The 16,899-nt window shown below is 43.7% G+C and overlaps 1 protein-coding gene across 2 annotated transcripts in view; it reads right to left on the bottom strand.

Moving 5' to 3' along the window:
• Positions 1–15,987, bottom strand: part of TLE1 (TLE family member 1, transcriptional corepressor) — a 74,401-nt gene extending 58,414 nt beyond the window's left edge. The window contains exons 1-4 of one of the 2 annotated variants that reach the window (XM_066339653.1): positions 14,581–15,987; positions 13,928–14,028; positions 12,321–12,384; positions 12,182–12,226 (exon numbers count right to left, since the gene is read on the bottom strand). In XM_066339653.1, the coding sequence (XP_066195750.1) occupies positions 12,182–12,226; positions 12,321–12,384; positions 13,928–14,028; positions 14,581–14,604 (234 nt within the window). In that variant the 5' untranslated portion in view covers positions 14,605–15,987. The remainder of the gene's footprint in view (positions 1–12,181; positions 12,227–12,320; positions 12,385–13,927; positions 14,029–14,580) is intronic. The other variant, XM_066339654.1, reaches the window with a different exon arrangement.
• Positions 15,988–16,899: the final 912 nt, after the last annotated feature.

Here is a 16,899-nt window from a genome sequence, read left to right as displayed (position 1 = left end):
TTAAGTGAGCACACAGCTTTGTTCTACTTTCAAGCTGTTTTCCAGGACACAGAGTTCCCACTTTTATTTAGATTCCAAGAGATGCTGAGCGAATCAAAGGCTGACTCCAATCCAGAAGAGGTCTTTGCCACCTTTGCCTCCAGGGACACAATTTCTTTGAACCATACTGCAGACATCTAGAGACCTGCCAAATATCTCAACAACTAGTCAGGCAGAAAACATTACTTATAATACAAAGTGGGAAAGGGCCAGCTCAGCAGACCATTACATCAGGGAGCTAAACAAACTCACAGGAGGCATCCATCCAGTAGAACGGCCCTAAGTATCATGAGAACAAAGATGAGAGCAGAGGTTTTTGGGAGAAATGTAAGCTATCAATGAGCTCCCCCCTTCTCATCTGACCACACTCTTAACAAGTTGTTATGGTGCTCTATGAGCAGTATGGTCTCCAAAATTATCCAACAGACTTTGCAGTTTTATCTTTAAGGTCACTAAGAACTTGATTCACTCTGGACAACTCAGCAACACTGCACCACACAGTAACAAGGAGGAGACAAAGAGAACAGAAAGATAAAAGAGCATAAAAAGTTTATCTCTAACTGCTACACTTCTACCAGGAAAGAGCACCAATGGCTCTTCATTTAGTTTAGATGTTACTTTAAATCTACTTTCTATTTTGCTCTCACTCCCATAAGCCATGTTGGAATTTCTGCAAACATCTTTTCAATACTTGTCACACTGAGCCACTTGATTGGGACGGCAGTATAAAGTCAAAAGCTCTTACACAGCTTGAGAAGTACCTGGAATAACAGTTTCTAAAAAATTAGAGCATAAAGTTCCTCAAACCAAGCACATACACTTATACTCTGCAAGTCAGTAACAAAGCTCCCAGTCTGGGTTCTGTCCTTATCAACATTCAAGTAAGACTGTAACAGCAGTAGGACTAGAATTTATCTACTAGAAGAATGAGCATGCCTCCAGCAAAAGAGAAATATTAAGACAAGGGTCTGAACTATTAGGGGGGGAGCTAATCACTACGTTTAAATCATACTTTAGAAATAACCAAATTAAGCATACCAAGTAAGTCACATGTACTACTCTACTTTAAATGCAGTTTCACCATTTTCAAATACTTAGTATATTCACAGCTCAGTTTCAAAAATCTATCAAGTCAGAAAAACGATTTAAACACTCATTCATATACACACCTCAGGTGCCATCAGGTGACTCACTAATGAATAAAAAGAGGGATTGACAACTCCTTTGATAGTAACTAGAGGAACTACCCACCACATAGGATTTGCAAAGAAGGTGAACATAATGGATATTTTCACTGTGTGGGGAAAAAGGTTAGCAAATCTTTCAGCAAAACTCTGGGAAAGCAACAGTAAACTCCTTACCATTTTATTATTTTTTTAAAATATATTCTGTTGCTTACAGAAAAGAAACAATGGCAAAAAGACCATATAAATTGCATTCTAATAGACAAGATGCATCGAAATAGTCCAAATAGAAACAAATTTTATTAAGACTGAAATCACTGCAATTTATAATGACTGGGAAAGGAAGGAAATTAAAACTAAGTAAAACTTCAGAAAAGCACATCCCAATCAGTAAGATCAGCTTTATAGGACCTGCTACTGATGAGGGAGATCAAATGGCATTATGGAGAGATGACATTTTCTTTTTGAAACAATATTGAGGACATGGAGGAAAACCGAGAAGGATGGAATTGTGCCAAGAGACTAAATCCCAGATTCTTCACTGACTTCACGCAAACAGGAAAGCATACATGAAGTGAAAATTAAACCCAGCGAGGCAGTGTAAACATATACAGCACAAAAGCGTATATGCCAGTAGTAAGAAACAGCTAAAGTAAAGCTTCTGCTTACATATTGGAATAGTTAGGTTTGAGCCTCTCATTTAGACAAGAGAATATATGGTCAAGGCACATCAAGAAGGCCAGAAAGTCCAAGCTTTGTTGCATGTATCTCAACTATATTAGAATCATTACAAAATATTTATTATAAATTGCTAGTTATGTAAGGTCAACAGTGTAGCTTAAACTGATGCCTTAGGATTTCAGCTTTTATATTATTCAAATCCTGTACTACTTTAGTGTATAACTCTAAATCTCATATGAAGTGTTAGTTACTGCCTTCACATTTTGGTCAGACAAAACAATTCCTCTAGGCCTGAAACTCAAGGACACCCTACTGCCTCAGGCTCTGAAAAGTACAAACAAAAGTGAGCTGGGGGGGTGGGAGAAAACTGGAGATATATGACTTCATTTCCTGAAGCTGTAATTGGACAATTAACCCCTGCTATATAAATGGGCCAAACCTCTCTGAAAAACACATGACCATAGTCCCCCTTAGCTGTAGACCCTCTGGGAGGCTTCTGACTGCCGAAGCTGTCCACCTATTGAAGGCCTTTAATAAATATCCACTTTTATTCTCTTAATCTTGTCTAGCCCCTATTCTAGGTAGCCACTCCAAGGCATCAAAAAAAGCAAAGAAATGTGAGACAGATTTCCAAGTAAAATATCTTCATATTGACTAGATCTGATGAAATACAAAAAGCAGTTCACCAAGACTGAGCAGCTAGTGGACACCTTGCACAACCTCAAAAGTCAAATGGACAGGAAACTGTGAGGACAGTGCCTAACAAAACAGAGCAAGTGAAAGAGCAAAGAACTCCAGCTTAATTACTTAACTTTAGGCATTAAAAAGCCTCTTACCCACAAAAACTGAAGTGAAACATAAAAAAGCCACAGCTCAGAAAATTTTTTCAGCAGAAAAACATCAGAATTATGCAAAGTCCAAAAAGGTGAAGTAATTATAGATAAGAGAGGCAGATGATGCTAACATCTTTGCTAAGAATGTCACAGTCATAGCATTATTAGGAACAACACTAGCAGCACAGGAGAAACTTAATGGCAACAAGGACAAAAGTGCTTTATTATTAAACCATGTATGGATAAAATCAGTTGGTTTTTTTTTTTAACCAAGAAGTTCTGCATTCATGGTAGGCCCAGTATTTTTTAGTATTTCCCACTAACAAGCATAAAGATCTCCTCATTTACCCTAATCCTCAATTTGCAAAGAGTTTCAAGCTGAGAAATACAGAATATTCTGGAGAATAGCTTCAGAACTCACTTTACAGTGAATGGAAAAATGGACTGAAAAGTAAAAAGGACAAGGATAAAGGCCCATAGCATGCCTAGACAGGAACATAAAAGAAAAGGAAATAATGGGCCTTAGGAATGAATCCCTCTGTCACAGAGGATCAGAAGTTGAACATAAGTCAATAGCAGGCTGTTTCAGAAAAGGCTGCCACCACAGTAAGCCGTATTCTAAGCAAACCTTCTATGCTACTCAGCATGGCATTTCCTCTCCTGGAGTACTGTACTTCAGCTGGGCAACACCATTCAGAGAATGAGCACTCGACTTCAGAGGTATGCAGCATGGTTCTGGAAAGCACGGGAATGATTTCCTCTCCTTATTCAGGGTGAAGAAAATGTATAGTAAAGAGCTGAAGTTACAACAGAAAATACTGAAATTGTAACTGAAGAAGCACTTCAACAGCAAGGACATAAAAGCAATCTGCTATCTGAAGAGCTTGAGGGTTGCCACTACTGTCGAAGTCTTTGCTAACAGATAGAACAAGCATCCTATCAGCAATGACATTGGTATAGCTGATCCTACTAGGAGGACACAGGGATGCACTAGGTCCCTGCTAGTGATGTGATATTTCAGCTCATATTTCAGTTTGAAAAAACAACCTGAAGCAACCCAAAATCTTGTTGAAAATTTTGCATTTGTTTAACTGACAATTTATAGTCACTGTTTGAGGCCACAGACAGCTAGCCAAGTTTACTGTCTGAAATGTAATGGCTGGAAATCTTATAACCTTACAACAATAGAAATTCAGAATGTCCTTACACTCTTACACCTTAAAGAAAGAAGAATGTTTTACCTTTTTTTAACAGAACAAAAAACTTTGTTGTAAATAGAAACTGTTGGAACAAAAGTACAAAAGAAGGACCTTTCTGTAAGTCATTTTTCCCAAAAAAGTGTAGGGTTTTCATCCCTTCTCCCCAGCTTAATTCAAATTTCTGTACCTGAAGTTGAGATTATCATGTCTTGAAGCAGAGAGCATGGCATTTCAAGGGCATTTAGAACACTTAAAAAAAAAAATCCATAAATAGGCAGATTTTCACAGTTCATAAAACCCACCCAGTTTCAGATGCCCTTTCTTTTTCTTGATCTAAGAAAAGCAGGTTCTCATAGACTTAATATCTTATCAAGATGCAGCTCAGTAAGCATACCCATTCTTGCTCCCGTTCTCCAAAATGAAAGCTATCTTTTGTTTTTACTTGCTAATCCATAGAAGCCTTTAAAATGGCACAAATAGAGATGGCAGCATTTTGTTCTCTAAATCAATTTTATCCTCAGCCATCAACTAGATGTTCCAGCACACAGAAAGATCAGTCCTTCCCTTCTAATTCAAAAATCCATACTACCACTGCCCTTGCAAACTGCTAAACAAGCAGTATCGGCAATGCACTTGTGTTCTGTAATATATTTACTGCAAATCCCAACAGCTTGCCTCCTAATGCAGTTTTCTATTGTGTCTGTTCTTGTCAATGCAGTGACTGGTCACCTTACAAGTAAGCTGCTTTGACCAACCGTTTACACAAACATCAAAAAGCTTCAAAACAAAGAAATAAAGACCAAACAGAAAAAAGAGAACATCCATGTTGCTGAGGGAGTGGGACCAAAAAAAAAAAAAAAAAGAAAATTCCAAAAACCCAAACAAACTAAGAAGTCTTAAACCAAAACATAAATTAGCCCAAGTTTTCTGTTTTGTTTTCACCTAGCCAAAAAGGCTAGTTAGCTCCTCAGATCATGTAAGAAGTACAAAATACTTTCAGACAGGCAGCCCTGACACAAAGCTTACCTTTCAGCCCTCAAAGAACTTCAAGCTGTAATTTAAACATCAGTGCTAATTTGTTCACAAAGAGCAAATGTTCTGAAGAACATAAAGAAAAGGTGGGAGTGATTTAGGCAATCCCCAATTAGTCACTGCATTCATCTAATACACTCTGCAATTTCTCATTAGACACAGAATATTATCATTATAAAAAAGTTCAGGGATACTCACCAAACATATTAATTTCCTAAACCGATTTCATCAAATTAAGTGTATTTTATAAGTAGGCTTGCTAACAACTGAAATAAGACTCAACACTTAAAACAAAAGAAACCTGAACAGCCCACCTTGGTGCTGTCAAGATTCATACAAACCTATGGAAACAATACTAAAATCTCTTAACTTGAAAATACAATCACAATACTTTCAAGTAAAATTGGAACAAAAAAAGGCTTATAGCATTATTTCACAGGGATGTAATATTTTAAGTTCTTGTTTTGTTGGAGGTTTTTGTTTGTGCAGCACTAGGGCTTCTTTCTTAAAAGAGACAATCTCAGGAAATAACTGATTTTTAGGTCTAACCTGATTTAACTAGAGTTCAGCTAAGATTAAACTCAATTTCAGCAAGCTCTAATCCACTTTTCTGTCACCTCCAGCACATGCCAGAAACAGTTCACTGGTGGAGTTTCACAGGGGCCTTTGCTGCAATCTGTTTTACTAATATGATCAGCAGCACAGCCTGGAAAAGACAGCAAGCGGCAAGTAAGAGAACTTGCTCCATAAAAAAATTAGAAAGAAAGTAAATACAAAGCCTGAAAGGAAATAGAAATACATTTTGTCCATAAGACAGTAAAAGCAACAGCTAAAGAATTGCAATGAGACTTTACAGGAGTAAATGGGCAATGAAACAATTGTCCATAAACAAAATTTACCCACACTAGGAGCAGACATCTCTAGCCACATAAAATGATGGTTTCTGAGCTTACAATTATCATTCACAAGCAAGAGCTCAAATGTGAAATGTCTCCAGTAGTTCAGCATTTCATGGCAGTCAAAAGGAAAAACTTGGAAATTTTACCAAAGAAGAAATAAAAATTAAGAAAAGAAACAAATAACATCCAGAAAACAGAAAAAGGTGGTTCACCAGCATCCTGAGAACTGCATATAGTTCTAGTTTCCTTATTCCAAAAGTCTGAGTTAAAAATTAAAAAGGTTGAGTGAAAAGCAAGGAAAGTGATCGAAGAAAGCTATTCAACTGTTTAAGCTGGGACTGCCCAACCTGAAAAGGAGCCAAGATGGTCTGCATGAGGTATATAACATTTTGACTCCACTGAAAATGCAGCTAGGTATCAACAGCTTCTGAGAAGCTGTGGCCATCAAATAAAGACAGTGGAAACCAGGTCCAAAGCAAACAAAGGTAGGAGGTCGTCCTAAACCAGGAACAACTTTCTCCCCACAACAGCACAGCAATGGTGGAAACACACTAGAAAGCAGTTTTGCAGAGAAAGGCTCTGGAGAACAAGCTGAATATGCATCAGCCCCACAGTCACACGCTGATGAAGGCTACACTCATGCAAGACACAGGAGAATGACTGCAACTGACTGGCTGTTTGAAATTATTCCCCTTCCTGCTCCCTTGTCTTGCAAGAAGGAAGATATTGCTAAACCAGAGCAAGTCTCTCAGTGTCACCAGTAAGATGATCGAGCAATCAGAGCACACATCATACCAGGGAGAAAATAAGCTTGATCAGCTTCAAGAAGAAATTAATGGGAGAGAAGACCTCATTTCTGACAAAGAAGTGATTACAGAGAGGACAATCTCAGCTCCTTCTTGGAGGTGCACAATAGAAGAACAAAAGGCACACAATGGTTACCAGTGCGGAAAGGCAAACTCCCAGTTGGTGAAGGATAAAATTCTCCACAATAAGGGCAGGTCAAACACCAGAAAGTGTTGCCCCGACATGTCATGCAATATTAACTCCAGAAAACTGTTTTAAGTAGAAACTTGATACTTAGAAGAACACAGGTTGGAAATTCAGCTTCACTATGGAATCAACTTGCAAGAACTTTAAAAGCCATAGCCTTCAAGTAATCATAAGGATTAATCTATTAAATTAGCTCTTTTGACAGTTGAATGCTGATAAAATTATTAATTCTCCCTGTCTTTGTTTTTATCCGTTCTGAGAGGAATTATGTTAGCAACTATTGCTCAATTACTTACACTTAAGAATCCAACCAAAAAGTGTGATGCAAAAAATGACAATAATACTGTTAGACAAAACTGCCATTAGATATCCCTAAATCTTACCCCAAGTGGAAAAATATTTTCATTTTTCATTCATTCATTCATTCAGTTCCATTCAAAGCTGTTATTATTTTTATAGTAGGTACTGTGCAGTCTTCTGATAAGTGCAAGTTTATCCAAAATTGGTTTTAAAGGCTTTTACTCTATGCCAGTGGTGATCTATCAAACCTAAACGATCTTAATTTTCCATTCTGCACAGGAGACACTGCAATTTTAGCCCTTTGCTGCAAAAACTTAAGTAGAGAGGGATGAAAGGTAATTCAAATGCTCAGTTTGATTTGGTCTAACGACCAGCAGAAGGAGGAAAACCATTAAGCTTTCCCCATAGAATCTGTTATGACAAAATAATGTTGCACACTCACAAAGCATCTCCCCTCTTACTCTTCCCCCTACCTCAAAAGTTACCAGGACTTTTTTCCTTCCTTTTAACTGAACAGGTACACAACAGATGTGGCAATGCGAGTTCCAGCAATGCAAGGGAAGTTTAACGATGTAGCTGGTAGGAATACTGGTCCTCACTCAGTCTACCAGATTTCAGGTTCCTCACAGAGCTGGAGTCTAAAATGAGATACAATCAGGCACTATTTATTTAACGTATGTACACTGTTTACACTGTGACACACTTTTGAATTAAGTTCTATATGGAGCTAACATAATAGATGGCATCTGACAACATGGTTATGTGAAAGCCACATGGAGATGTACTTCACAGTGCCCTGAATCTGTCAGATAACTCCTTCACAATAATGTTGGCCTCAAGCTTGCAACATGGTTCAAAAGTCACTAAAGTTGAGGTAATTACTCTAGTCTTTTCCCCTCTTTCAAACTGGCAACTCTATTTGTGGTTGAAATGGCTAAGCTGCTGACACATTTGTACTCATTTAGAAATCAAATATTTCAGAATAAGTACAATTTTTTTTTTGAGAGAAAAGTACTGTCACAATCAATCCTACCATTTTCTCTTTTAAAGAAAAACAATTTTAACATGTCTTTTGTGGCTGTGCCAACTGTAAAATGCTCTTGAAATATTCACTGCACACCACCAAAACCTTAAAGAGTTTTTCATTCCAATAATTAAAATGTAGGGAAAATGAAGAAAATTAATTTATCTTTAAACCCCTTTCAACAGCAAAGCCATCCTAATCAAGAGCTGCAGAGAGCTAACTAAGCTCCTTAATTCCCTCCTGTTTAACCCTCTCCTGAAGACTGATGTTCTAATGAGACATCATTAGAAGACTGTCCTTTGCCATGGAACATTAGAAATTATTCCACAGAACAGTCCAGGATAAAACGGACATGTACCTTCTGTAACATGTAACAACTGGTTAACACAGTGCAGCTTTGGAGTCTGTATACTTTTCTATACCAGGAAAGCTACTGAATGACAGGTCTGCCTCCAGGCAATTCACAGAGATCAAAAAGACCCACCCAAAGAGAAGGAAACCTTGACATAACTGTTGGGATAGCAGAAACCCAGATACTGTAATTTATAAATCTAGCACTTGATTCAGCACTGACGAATATTTTTTTTCCTGTGGCTGCCTGCCAATGAACAAAAGATAATCTTGCACCTCACCAATCTAGACATTAAATGCACAGGAAACCTTATTTTCGGACTTACGAAGATGACAAGCAGAGCTGGCAAAAATAAAGACACAGTGCCCTAGGAGCCAAAGGCAGCAACTGTAAGTACAGCAGGATTTTTAACACCCAACCAACTCTTCATCTTGGCACTAGCAGTTGATTCATCTGCCTTGCCAGCCATAGATGTCACACTGAGGAAAATGTCACTTGGACAGTATAACACAGAAAAGAAACTGAAGACCACACAACGTTCTTATTCATTCTGTTTTGACACATATGAAAACAACATCTAAATCAACCCACATCTACCTAAACAAATCCTCAGGTGGTTGTTTCTGTTTCAGGAACGCAAAATTTGGTCAGTAACTATTCACCTTAAAATAGTTATTAAGACTATGGCGTAAGTGTTTACATAAAACATGCTCTTAAGAAAAAATACTAGGGATTCTTAAGTTAGAGAAGTTTAAAAACCTACACACAAAAAAAAGAAGGAAACAAATAAAACCAAATCTAAACCAGACACAAATGTGTCAAAAAGATTATTTCCCAACCCCTATTCAGCCAGCAGGCTGAAATGCAGCTACACCTTGATTTAAGCACACATCATGCAGTTAAACACTGCGAAGGGCCAAAGCTAGATTTGTGAGGGAAGCCTTACCATGGCCATTTCTGGACCTAAATGCAACATATTCAAGTGAAAAGCTCTGCCAATACAGCTGTTTGTGTATGCAAAGTTTACTTCAGTTAAGTCTATTTATAACAACATTCAAGTCTTGACTAACTTTATTTTAGTTAAATTATAACAGATTACTAAATTAAATGAAGACAGAACTGCTGACACAAATCCATCAGTAAAAGAACTCAAACTCATTTACATTCAGGCTAACTGCAATTACTTCATTTTATCTAAGTGACTTTACCTTAACAGTGATGTACACACCACACTCCATAAACAAGCTCTGCTGCAGTGTAATTTTGTTTTTCTAACAGCAGCCCAAGCAGTCTGAAGAGTTTCACACAGCAAGTACAGCATCCAAACAGGAGGAAGACCTTAAAAATGTTAAAGCTTGTTCACTGGAAAGTTTCCCCATCACTGCATTTTCCAGTAACAAAGATGTTGTCAGAAATGACAATTTTTCATGTCCCCTGATGATGCCTTGCTAGCATTTCGTTATAAGCCATAAAGCAGGAATAATTTCAGCCTGTCAGGAGTCTAGCTACTGCCCAGTTTCCCCCTAGAGAGAATTCCTGTCAAACGTAATGAGAGCTCCAAAGGCCCTTTCTACAACATAATGAGCACTTAGGCCATGCTGGTGATCAGCCAGCAAAAAGCATCAATTTGAGCCTGGCTACACCCTTGAGGGTAGACGTCACCAGTTAATAAGAATTATGATTACTATCTGTCAAAAGCCTCCTCAGAACTTATCATTAGCAGTAGAAATTAAGAAGAATGTTATTGTTAGGCTTTTTTTTTTCTTCCTGTAATCTAAGGCCACCTACATACTGAACTGCAATACCATTTGGCACCATCACTGCAGGCATCTGAATCAATAGACTTGAACATGAAGGTGCTACTTTTACCAGAAATTAGAATTACTTAATATGTAAAAGCATAGTATCTGAGACTCACATACAGAGAAATTGTATTTATACCTTCAAAAGCCTATTCTTTTCTTAACAGCACACACAGAGCAAGTGCGCACTACCCTCCCCAACTACAGCTAACACAGATATAATGCTCTGTCGTGAATCTTAAAAGCTTCTGAAGTATCACTGCCTACTGGGTACATAATTCTAATTGCCATAGATTCAGAACATTAAACCTTTATACATATGTTAAGGTCAAAGTGGAAACCTTAGCTCTCACCCACTTTAATCCTGTGGGTTTAATTGATTTTACCTAAAGTTAATTCCTAGTACACTAAGTAAAATCATACATTCTCTTTAAAGATGTCCTGAAAATAACATCTACGTTGCAACAAATGAGCTTTATACACAAATACTGACTTCATCACAGGTTACAGTACGCCAAGAAGTTGTTGAAGAGAAAAAAATACAAGAAAAAATTCCAAAATCATAAAGCTATGTTAAGTCACCTCACAGAAAACCTAAAGCACAAGCCACAAGAAAATTAGTTAAGCTACAGTACAGAACAAGTCAAATACTAAGCTTCTTGTTCCATCTCATTATTTGGTGCATTATTTTAAAAAAAAATTTGAAAAAGGTTGCCATAATACAGCTCCTTTTAATGGCATTTTGAATTGAAACAAGCATACTTCCAAAGCCCTAAAGAATACCTACCCAGATTTGCAGATAGAAAGCTATCATGGAATTACAATGCCACCTTACCAACTATGATATTTTTAGGGGAAAACAAAACAAACAACAAAAAAAAAAAAATTCAAAGGATTCAGAGTTACAAAAGCAAAATTCAGCTCCGTAATTCTCTTGCTTAATGAATGTCTTTGAATATACTGAAGATCTGAAGCCTGAACTAATCAATTTCTTCACTGTGCCCTAACCGGTCAGCCATGCTCTTTAATTTAATGAAACAAGAGTTTTAGATGAAATAGCACATACACATCAAGAAAGAATTGTATTGTTGCACTTTGAAATGTGTCCAACTGTGCAACTTCATCTAATGATAATTTTTTTAAGAGGCCATCGATTTCTGAAAGACTTATTGTACCAGCATCTTGATGAAAAACTGAATGTCAGCATATCTACAGAATACTTACACCCTGTCATTAATGCTTTATTTGGCAGACAATGACTACTCAATTGAGGGTCCTCTGGGCTGTGCAATCATTTAGCTTTTCTTCTCTCATGAGGTCCTCAGTGTCTTGTTCCAGTTCAATACTCTTTTTATTCACCATTATAGTGGCCATAAGTGTGAATTTTATGGGAACTTGCAAACTCATAGCCATAACTAGAGTTTTCCAGATCACTAATCTCTTCATACCTTTATAAGGCAGAGATTTGAGTAACTATGACTACATATGCTACACAGACATAGGATCAGTTCTACATGTCAGAGCCCCTACCAGTAACAAACAAAAAACCGAATGCAAAAAACTCCAAACTTGTAAAGTACTGAACTGCATTTTTAAAACCACAGATAACAAGATCTTTCCTATTTATGCCACAGTCTTTCAGGACCAACTCCAAAAAAGGCATTGCTGTTTAACCTAATCTACACCTCATCTGACAGGAGGTAGGCAAAGGTCTACTAATCAGGCTACAAATCAGACTATTGATGCAGACACAAAACAGTCCTCCGAGCATAAACAGCACAGCTACATTTAAATGCACCAGACAGACTGCAGATTTTGCGGCTTAGAAAACAAAGTGTCTTACCTGTTTGTGCATTTCAATGTTTAATCCATACGACATTTCATAGTACTGCAAATAAATGAGCATACATTATTTTCTTATGCTGACTTACACTGTATTAGGAGATATTTACTGAAATAAAGATAAAAACAAATATACTCACCATCACATAATGCCTCTGCATTTCTGTCTTTTCGCTTGCCAGTTTCTCACATTCCAATTTAAGGCTACAAAATAGATCATGTTTTAATGTAACACGACATTTTTTTGACATCTACCCTCCCTATCTGTATTGCAACAGAAGCTGCCAATTTTAAAAAATCTCAAAAACTAACTTGCAATATAGAAAGATTTAATTCATACTTGAAATAAAAAGGCCAAAGAAGAAATTTACAGAACATTTCTTGGGTGCTCTGTGAGGCCTGAACTGTCTACAGAACCTAAACATATCCACTCTTCATACTTTGACAAAGAACTGCTGTTAAGTGCTACAACTTGTAAGTTAGAATAGGATCTGAATTTTCCTGAAGTACTTTTCAGGAGCAAAAAAAGATTAAAATAAAGGCATTTCTTTCTATACACCATTTAGTAAATGACTGCTAAGTACTATCACTCACTTTTACAGTTACAACTTGACTATAATTCTTACCTTAAGTACATTCTAGCAAATGTTACCTTGCCCAGCGCTTGAAAACTGGTAATTCTGACAATCATTTACTGGCAAGGTTTTTTTTTTCCATTTTTGTTTTCATAAACAAAAATAAATTGCATTTGTCACTTGCACAAACTTGCATCACAGCGATACAATACTGACTACTTTCACAAAGAGCTTCAATGTTCCGTTTGTTTTCCATCAAAATGATTTTTTTTAATGATACTTGTGAGCATCCTATGGAACAGTTAATGCACAAATGGTATTTTTCACTTAAAACTACAAAAACGGATCTTTACAGTTTACATTGTATTTCTTAAGCAATAAACAGCTTAAGCAAGTTAATAATTTTTTTGTAAGACTACAGAATCATAGGTAAAGGAAGAGGAAGCATAACTAAAACGAAGCGATTTCTGACTGGGAAACCTGTAAAGCTTTCACTTCCCTCCAAATATTCCACGTGCACATAAGTACAAAATCAAAGAAGACCAGATACCCACGGTCAGAAAAAACCTGTACCCTAAATCTCTGAAACGGACTTCAACAGCAACTACACAACCGCAAAAAACTTCTGAAGGGCAGAGTAGCAACGAGGAGCACGTTCCACAACTTCCATGGATTCTGGTAAACTTTGTGTTGCTACTTTAAGTACTTGTGTGTTTTAACCGTCCTCCCTGGCTCTTAACCACAGGACACTGGAGTTTTATTAACTTTTGCATTAACGCCACACACAAATGAGCAAACATCAGAAGTAGCCTCCTTAACGGACCGTGCCACAGAATTGGAGCAGGTTTTCTCTTGATACACTGAGCCCTCCACATACGGACTCCCCAGACACACCGTGTTTTTTCAAATGCACAGAGGCGCCGAACGCTCCAGTTTCGACAGTTCAGCTTTGGCAGCTGCCCAGGCAGTCTCCCTGTACGCGCCCCGTCCCCCCGCGTAAGCCCCCGCCCGGCCGCGGAGCGGGGCTGCCCCGAGCTCCCGCGGTCCTTCGGCGGGGCTCTGCCGCGACGCCGCACGCCACCGCCTGGGCGGGCCCGTTCGCTGCAGCCCCCCGCGCCCGGGCGGGGACCGTGAGCTACTCCTTGGTCCCGGGGCGACTCGCCGGCGCTCACCTGTGGTACTGCGCCTGGAGGAACTGGAACTCTTCTTTGATGCGGTCCAGGGACTCCGGGATGGTGAATTTGAAAGGCTGGCCCGCAGCCTGGTGCGGGGTCTGGCGCGGTGGCGGCACGAGAGAGAGATGCACGTTCAGACACTGCGCGGCCGCCCCGCGGGGAAAAGGAGACTGCGCTGCCTATCGCGGCCGGCCCGGAGGGATGGAGACAGCGCCCAGCCCGATCGGTCCCCGCCCCGGGGCGCTGCGCACTTGTTACCCACCTTCCCGTCCCTCATCTGCGGCGGAGCCGAGGTTAACCGTGCTCTGGCTCCGACCCACCCGCTCCTACAGCCGCCGTCTTACACGAAAGCGGGGCGTGCCGGCTCCTCCCCGCCGACCCCCATCGCGGAGGCGCAGCCTGTCCCATTCCGGGAGCTGTGTTCGGCGAATGCTGCCTGGTCCGGCGGCGACCCCCCCGCCGTCCTTCCCAAGGCAAGTAAGTTGCCCACGCAACAAAAAGTACCGGAGGCCGCTCCGGCAGGCAGGATCAGCCGCTCCACCGCGGAGGGACTGAAGTTCAGGGTGTTTTCCCTCTCCCTCCCCCGAGCTCCAGCCGAGCAAGCGAGCCGGAGGTGCGCTCCCCGGACCCGCGGCTCAAGCCGTACTTACGGGGTGCCGGCTCTGGGGGAACATGGCTCCAGCCGCGGCGGGTCTCTCTCGCAGCGCGGTTCTCGCGGCGAGACTCCCCGCCCTGCCCCGGCTTCACACCCGGTGCGCCAAGGGGACAGGAGCGACGACACCCGGCGGCCGCCTTCCCTCCGCCGCCGCGGGCAGCAGCGGGGCGAGGCGCGACTCAGTGACCCCGCCGCGGGGACATCCCCCAACCGCGGCGTCCTTTGTTGCTGTCGTTCCAAGGAGGGCTGAAGGTGGCCGGGAAAGGCGGACGGGCCGCGCTTGGGACGGTCACCAGCGCTCGTTCGCCGGCGCTTCCACCGGCGGGCGGCGCCCGCAACGCCCGGGCGCGGCGGGACGGGACCCGACGGGGCGCAGGGGGGAGGCAACGGCCGCCCCTGAGCGGGAGCGAATAATCCCTTTCACGGACTCGCAAGTGGTCGATGCGATTGTAGGGCCGGAAACCTCGAGCAGAGGTGAATCCTCTCTCCACTTCTGCGCTTTGTCAAAAGGGGGAAATCCAGCTTGAGCGAGCGGCTCGCAGTGTCCGCGGCGGGGCCGTCGCAAGCCGACGGGACGAAAGAAAGTCTCCAGGGAGGGACGCGTTGCTCCCAGGCGTCGGCGCAGGGGCCAAACCACCAGCAAGACACAGAGCTATGAACAAGGGAGGAGAGCAGGAGGAGGAGGAGGAAGGAGGCGGGCGGGGGCTCTTACACAGCCGTCCCCGATCGAAGCAGCTCCAATAGCACATGCACAAAACGCTGGAGGGCAGAGGAAAAAGGGTACCACACACGCAGCACAGACTCTTCCGTTAGTTGCAGAGACGTCCCTAGGACAAAAAGAAAGCAAACCCCTCAAGATGTTCGCTGGCGTTAGCGTCCAAGCAACCAGCCCCGTTGAGGAAAATTAAAAAAAAAAAAAAAAAAAAAAAAAAAAAAAAAAAAAAAAAAAAGCGTCCGTTTTAGGTTTAAATCAGACGGGAAGCTCCTTCGTGCAACGGCACCACTACAGCCTCCTACAGGCAGGCGCGTATCTGGGAGCTGCGCGTCTCACCAGAGCCCACCGAGCGCGATAAATCGCGGCGACAGCAGCAGCAGCAGCATCCTTATCCTCGCTCTCCTCCGCGGTGGCCCGCCGTTCCTCGCCGACCCGAGATAAAGTTCTCCTCAGATGAAAAATCCGAACCCGAGCGGACCGCCGGCTTCCTTGGCCCCGTCCCCTCCGCGTTGGACAAGGGCAAGGGGAAGCCGAGGCGGCGGCCTGGCGGGCGGCGCTCGGCGTGACTTGAGCGCGGCCGTGGCCGAGATGGACACGCCGAGCTCGCCCGCGCCGCTTACATTAGCACGCGGTTTCACACTCCGCCGGCTAACCAGCCGCGCGGCCCCGCCCACCCCGTCGCGAGGGGGGCGGCCGCCCAATCGCCGACCCCGTAGCCAACGTGGGCCCGTGACGCGCAGCGGCTCAGCGGACCAATGGCGAGAGCCGGAGTCGCGCCGCCTCTCGACTTTCGCTGGGAAGCGTTTTTGTGGAGGAGCGGCGGGAGCGCTCGGAGCTGGCCAATGGGAGGGCGCGGGGCGCGCGGCGCCGCGGGGGGGCAGGGAAGGTCGGCGGGAAGGAGAGCGGGGAGGCCGAGCTGTCCATCAAAGTAACGTGGGGCCGCCGCGCCGGTGGGCGGGGCTGCGGCAGCGAGCGCGCGGCGCCTGCGCGCGCCTCGCCTCCGCCAGGGCCCGGGCGCGCGGGGCGGCTTCGGTCGGTGCGGGCAGTGCCGCGCCCCGCGGCGCCCCACGCTGCACCTCGCACCGCCCCACACCGCGCCCCGCACCGCCCCACGCTGCACCTCGCACCGCCCCACACCGCGCCCCGCGGCGCCCCACACCGCGCCCCGCGGCGCCCCACGCTGCACCTCGCACCGCCCCACACCGCGCCCCGCACCGCCCCACGCTGCACCTCGCACCGCCCCACACCGCGCCCCGCGGCGCCCCACACCGCGCCCCGCATCGCCCCACACCGCGCCTCGCACCGCCCCACACCGCGCCCCGCGGCGCCCCACACTGCACCTCGCACCGCCCCACACCGCGCCCCGCGGCGCCCCACGCTGCACCTCGCACCGCCCCACACCGCGCCCCGCGGCGCCCCACACCGCGCCCCGCGGCGCCCCACACCGCGCCTCGCACCGCCCCACACCGCGCCCCGCGGCGCCCCACACTGCACCTCGCACCGCCCCACACCGCGCCCCGCGGCGCCCCACACTGCACCCCGCGGCGCCCCACACCGCGCCCCGCGGCGCCCCACAACGCAGCGCGCTACCGCGCCACA

Source organism: Sylvia atricapilla, chromosome Z (genome assembly GCF_009819655.1).
Source record: "Sylvia atricapilla isolate bSylAtr1 chromosome Z, bSylAtr1.pri, whole genome shotgun sequence".
Taxonomy (NCBI): Eukaryota; Metazoa; Chordata; class Aves; order Passeriformes; family Sylviidae; genus Sylvia; species Sylvia atricapilla.
Note: the sequence above shows the minus strand (reverse complement) of the source record. Positions and strands in the feature narration are given on the sequence as shown.